The sequence below is a fragment of the Quercus suber genome, unplaced genomic scaffold (genome assembly GCF_002906115.3).
Source record: "Quercus suber isolate HL8 unplaced genomic scaffold, Cork oak 2.0 scaffold_21, whole genome shotgun sequence".
Classification (NCBI taxonomy): domain Eukaryota; kingdom Viridiplantae; phylum Streptophyta; class Magnoliopsida; order Fagales; family Fagaceae; genus Quercus; species Quercus suber.
This window is the reverse complement of record NW_027069486.1, coordinates 1,892,807-1,898,618: the sequence shown is the minus strand read 5'-3', so window position 1 is coordinate 1,898,618 and position 5,812 is coordinate 1,892,807. Positions and strand designations below refer to the sequence as shown.

General features: G+C 36.7%; 1 protein-coding gene across 1 annotated transcript; it reads right to left on the bottom strand.

The window, feature by feature from the left end:
• Window positions 1-249: 249 nt before the first annotated feature.
• Window positions 250-3,987, bottom strand: LOC112009018 (mitochondrial phosphate carrier protein 3, mitochondrial). Its single transcript, XM_024041367.2, has 6 exons — window positions 3,485-3,987; window positions 2,205-2,566; window positions 2,076-2,119; window positions 992-1,206; window positions 782-906; window positions 250-694 (listed from the first exon to the last, which is right to left on the bottom strand). Exons 1-6 carry the CDS (start codon window positions 3,797-3,799, stop codon window positions 631-633), a joined length of 1,125 nt encoding a protein of 374 aa, XP_023897135.1. The 5' UTR covers window positions 3,800-3,987; the 3' UTR covers window positions 250-630.
• Window positions 3,988-5,812: the final 1,825 nt, after the last annotated feature.

Here is a 5,812-nt window from a genome sequence, read left to right as displayed (position 1 = left end):
GGTCAATCTCACCATGAGTTCTGAATAATCACTGCTAAAACAGAAGATTATTAGCTTTCACACCCAAAATGGTGAAAGTACCCTGCTCTTTTGGAAACAATGCTGGTGCAAGACCTTGAGACATAGTTAGGGCAACTAGCACACCAGCTGCAAAGAATTTGCAACAGCTCCCAAGTGCACAATTAAAAAAGCAACAAAAACAAGAACAATCAAATGAGAAAATCAACCAGAATGAACTGAATAAATGAGTAAAGACAAAGAAAACATGTTTCCGCTCATATCAATTGCATTCAAAGAGATGTAAAATAAGAGAACTCAGTATACCACCCCCATCTGCCAATTATTCTTTGACCCGAGCTTCTGGGGGAACCATGATCCTAACATCATATTGCAAATTCATTATAGATCTAACTACATAGTTTTAAAAGTAATCAGAAGGATAAGAGCAAAACCATCCTTCCACAAGCCAAATTAGGAAAATTGGCAGTTCCAAATCCAAAAGAATACTCCCCACTGGCTTCAGAGCCATCCACCAAGTAACTTCAACAATCCTATTGTTTATTGAAACCCTATAATTGTCTTTCCTACGTTCAACAAAACGACAAAAACTTGTGATGATCATCTGAAATTCTATGCCTTTGCAAGCTCAGTAGCGGCAGAGGCAGCAGCAGGAGCAACACCACCAGTTGTTGGCCTGAAGATAAAACCAAATCCCATTAGCAATTAAACTCAATAACATGAAAAATCATATTTACTCAAAACAGCTATAAGATGGACTTACAATCCCACGAAAACTTTGAAGGCATCATAGATTCCCCACTGAGCTCCAGTAAGAGTTCCAATCATGACAATACGGAGAGGAAGCCCACGGGTAAAGAGACCCACAACACCTAGCTTGTTCACAGCCTGCACAAACCAGAACACATAGGATCAAAGAGATTGTAAAGGAGTAGAAAGGCAAATGGGAACCATGCTAAGGAGAAGCACTCACATCACTAACAGTTGCCCCCTTGGCATTGTTGAGGAAGGAGACAAGATTGTCAGCAGGATGAGACACAATGGCACAGAATACACCAGCCACATATCCACCAGCAAAACTCACACCAAGCTGTAGAGTTTTGCTACACTCGTTCTTCGGTGTGGGGATGGCATGCTTATAGATATTCTCCACAATTGTCTCAAAAGATGCAAACTTCATCATTGTATCTGCAAGAATGAACATGATCTTTCAAAACTGAGTGAAAATTTATGAAGGTAAGAAGGCATAAACAATAACTTAAAGGGAACTGAGCACTTGCAATATTCTTTTATCAAATACCTGGAGAAAGTTACAAAGTTTGAAGTCAATTAATAGATATAGCACCGTTGAACAAATTTAGAGAGATATTTTTTCTTTTATAGGTAAACAATTTAATTAAAAAGCACAAGAGATGAAGCCACAGAACATCATCCAAACATTTTAAAAGGGAAATATGCATGGTTTTAAAAACCGGATCGAACTGGCCAATGAACCGGGAACCAAACACAAAACTGGCCCAGTAAAAATTGGGAAAACTGGCGCTTCAAACCAGACCTATTTTCGGTTCTTTGACTGTTCCAGTTTTTAAAACCATGGAAATGTGGACTATTTCATGGGATGAAGGGAGCATAGACTTCATTTGCTTCTACAAGATATTTCATAATTGAAGAATAAGAACTAGTGAAACTTAGTTTATCAAAGTCAACAACGGGTACTTGGAATATAACACATGTTCAGGACTATTATGTGGATTACAATCTTGACAGCCTCTTTAAAAACAGAAAACAAACATAGTATTCGCCATAATGAAATTTTCTTTAAAGAAATTTATTACCTATCAAAAATGAAACTATATATGGTACAATAGAGATTAATCTTAAAACATTAATCCTGCTGTGTAATATGACTATATGAGTAGTATGTTCTGGCATTTGAAATTAAGTTACTTTTATTTATTTGTTTATTGTTTTTTTTGGTGCTCCAAAACCACTGGATTGAATTTTGCTTGTCACTAACAGAGTATTAACACTCCAATTCTCCCCCCACCCTAACTTACATGGAATCTGACGTCCCCAGAGAGGAACCAGTCCCTTGTACAACCTGCAATGATTGGACAAATCAGTTAGAAATACTTCAATTGCACAAAATGTCGTATACATATAAAGAATCACATTGATTTGCATACCCTCCATAGCCTTCAGATTTAACAAATTTGGGAAGCCCATCTGACAAACCTCTAGCAAAACCAGGCTGTGTTTGAACCCGGACTTTCACTGCCTCGAATGGGCAAAGAGCAATATCAGCAATGACCTCGGCGGATGCAGAACCTGCAAGATAGATCAAGGTCTTGTACTTGGCTGCATTCTCAGGTCCAGCAAGGTCAGAGTAGTACTTCTTAAAGAATTCATAGAATCCAAACTTGCAGGCACCCTGAGCACTGTAACCAAGCAAGGTTGGCACCCAACCCCTGAAGAAGCCTCTGAAACCCTGGTCCTTATACAACACTCCAAAACCAGATGAGATGCTTTTGTACTTTGCAGGGTCAATCTGAAACCAAAAATATCAACATTAATTGAATCCCGTGCATATCATATTACACAACCACCTCTTGATTGTTGAAAGATTAACATAAACGCTCATTTAACATATTAAAAACGAACTCCATCATAAACACTGTACATGAAAGGTTTTGAAATTTCAGGGAGCTGAGATGAGATAGTACAACTGTACATACTCTCGCATCTGCGGGGATTCAAAATTTCGAACCCAAATTCATCCTCACCCAACACCCAAAGGTCATTGGCAATGGATTTCATTAATGTTAGGTGATATTTGAGAAAACAAATAAAGCAGGGACCATGTTCTACATATTATTCTTACCACAATTCGAACAAAGTCAAAACTAAATATCGAGGTTCATTATTAGGACCAAAAACCAAAGTAATTGGAATATTAATACATTCCACAAAGAAAATCGTCTTGAAATGTAACCCTGTTAACTATAAATAACAGAGTACAATATCAACATAGATAAAATCTTCGATAATTAATTTAGGAGCTAATATGGAGTAAAATAAGAAAAAACAAAACAAAACAAAAAAATCCAATCGCAAACTCTCAGTTACAATCCACAGCATGAAATTTTCAACTGAAAATCTAATCACAGATCTGAAAATTTTTCCATAAAGAAAATCAAAAATTTTCCATTAAGGAATTTCAGCAACAAATAAGTAAAGCCCTACCTCAGTAGTGATCTATACAAAGAAATTAGAACTTGAAAATGAAATCTCAGATCTAAAAAGACGGAGAAAAGCTTTAACACGGAGACCAGCTCAATGTAAACACACATAGATAAATACTGATACACACACAGATCTAATCCGAGTAATGAAATGTAAAGTAGAATCAAATCGAAGAAAAAGAAGCTGAAAATGGAAGAAAGCGAGGGATCTAGAAGAATCAGACCTGCATATTGCACTTGACGAGATCGAGAGGAGTGACGGCCATGTGAGTGAGACCACAGCTGAGAATACCGCCGGCGGTACAGGCGGCGTAGAAGGCCGGCGAGTACATCTCGATCTTGCCGGGCTCGCTCGGCGCCGGAACGACGAAGTTCCTGGCCGGAGACGAGACGCCGCTGTTGGAGCTTGCTGGAGCAGCAGCAGCGAGCATGGTCTTGTCAAGAGCGAGGGATTTGTGCGAGGTGGAGACGGTGGAGGAAGCGGAGTAGAGGAAGCTTGGGATCAGAGACTGACGCGAGGATTTGTCTGAGAGAGCCATCGGAGAAAGAGCGAGTGTGTGTGAGAGAGAGACAAAGGGTTTTTTTCGTAATGGAGAGAGAGAGGGAGAGAGGCGAGGTCGGAAGCTAGAAATGAAAGCGAGAGAATCTCTCCCAGACTCTCGCTTGCCAAATGCAAAAGTGCTTCCTGTGATGTGTACGAAGAGGTGGCTGTGACTTTTTTCGGTTTTTATTGGCCAAAATCGCCAACCCTCAGTCGCGTTTGTTATACGATATGGGCCATGCGTCTGTGGGACAATTTGACCTTCTCATCCGGGGCCAATTTACCATTCTGACACTTCGGGGCTCAATTGTAGACTGTACTTTAGTAACCACACACGGTGGCCTTTGTTAGATTTAAAAATAAATAAATAAAACCTATTTATACTCTCCTTTATATATTTTTTAATGTTAATTTTGACTCATTTGCTGTAAGGTAATTAGATTACATTTTTAAAAAAAAATTATATATTTTTACTGGATTGTATTTTTTACAAATCTATCATTAAATTATATTTTTTATTATATTTTCCATAAAAATTTCAAATAAATGAATTATTAATAATTATATCATCAATTAAAAGCTAAATTTCAAAATTTTGTAGTCTAAAATTATGTATAACAAATAAAAAGATTGAATAGTAATTAAAATTCAATTTCAACCAAATTTTACATGCATGTTAAAAATTAAAAATTAAAAATTTAACGATTATATTTTCTAAATATATAATAATGTTAAATTAAAATATAATGTACGTAATGTAAACTAAAATAATGCAAGAAATATTTTTTTAACATTATTGTAAGGGCACGTTTTGATTCCTAAGCCCAAAAGGTAAAAGGATTAAGGCTCAAAGAGTCTAACACAATGAATTTGTAGAGAGTGGGTGGGAAACGAGACTTCAATGAGTTGGACAACAATCATAATAGGTTAAGGATGACAAGAAAACAAAAACAAACAAGTTTTGAAAAGAAAATCTTCCTCAACAATGTCCAAGGAGAATAGGTCTTGTATATTTTCTCTTGGACTTGATTACAATTACAGTTCTTATTGCTACAATGTTTTTTTTTTACGAATTCTTAGATTCCCTCTTTGTAATGGGGTCTTTTTTCTTTATATTACCCTGTTTTGCTTCATCTCAGCATTCCACGTGTAAATCAAGTGGCTCGCTTTGATTTTTGTCTCATCAACACCTTCTTAAAGTCTTTGGGAGTAGCTGTAAGGCTGAATATCATTGTTCAAGTATCACCTCCACATTAATGCGGCCAAGGAATTAGCTGCGAAGCATTTAATGCAGTGGTAGCAGTTTTTTCCTAGATATTTCTCAGCTTCCCTTTGTCATATTCCCTTCTAATGTTTATCCTTACTAGTAAAATTGTTCGGAGTGTTGCTCTTGATGGCAAGACAAATCTTCTGACCTCTACTCTACTTGATCGAGGAGGGATTTCTCCTCAGACTGCCTTCCCAAACCTTCATGACCAGAATCCTTCCATAACCTACTGATTTGTACGCCTTCTCTAGCATTCAACTGTCCTCGGACGGCTAAATGTTCTTGAACAAGGCGCATGGCCCAATATACATTCCTAGGCTTTTCATTCCTACAATTATAATTTGAAAGTTTTTTTTTTTTTTTTTTTGATGAAAGAATTGGAAAGTTTTTATATTTTTTTAGAGGAATTGGAAAGTAAAATTTGATTGTAAGTTGCGACGAAAAGATTGACGACTCTGATTATATAATGGGTTACGTTACATTAAGTTGAGTAAGATAATCTCTAGAATGACCTTCATATTTTTCGTTATACTTATACATGCCTAGCCAATGGTCAATGATAGGTGTTTTTTTTTTTTTTTTTTTTTTTTGAGAATCCAGTGAATGACAGGTGTTTTATATTTTTCGTTATACTTAGAGACCGTTTGGCTTGGGTGGAAAAGCTGAACGCGTTTGCGTTTCAGCTTTTTTTTTTTTTTTTTTCACGGGTTTCAGTTTTTTACTGTTTATGTACTGTAGCGGCTA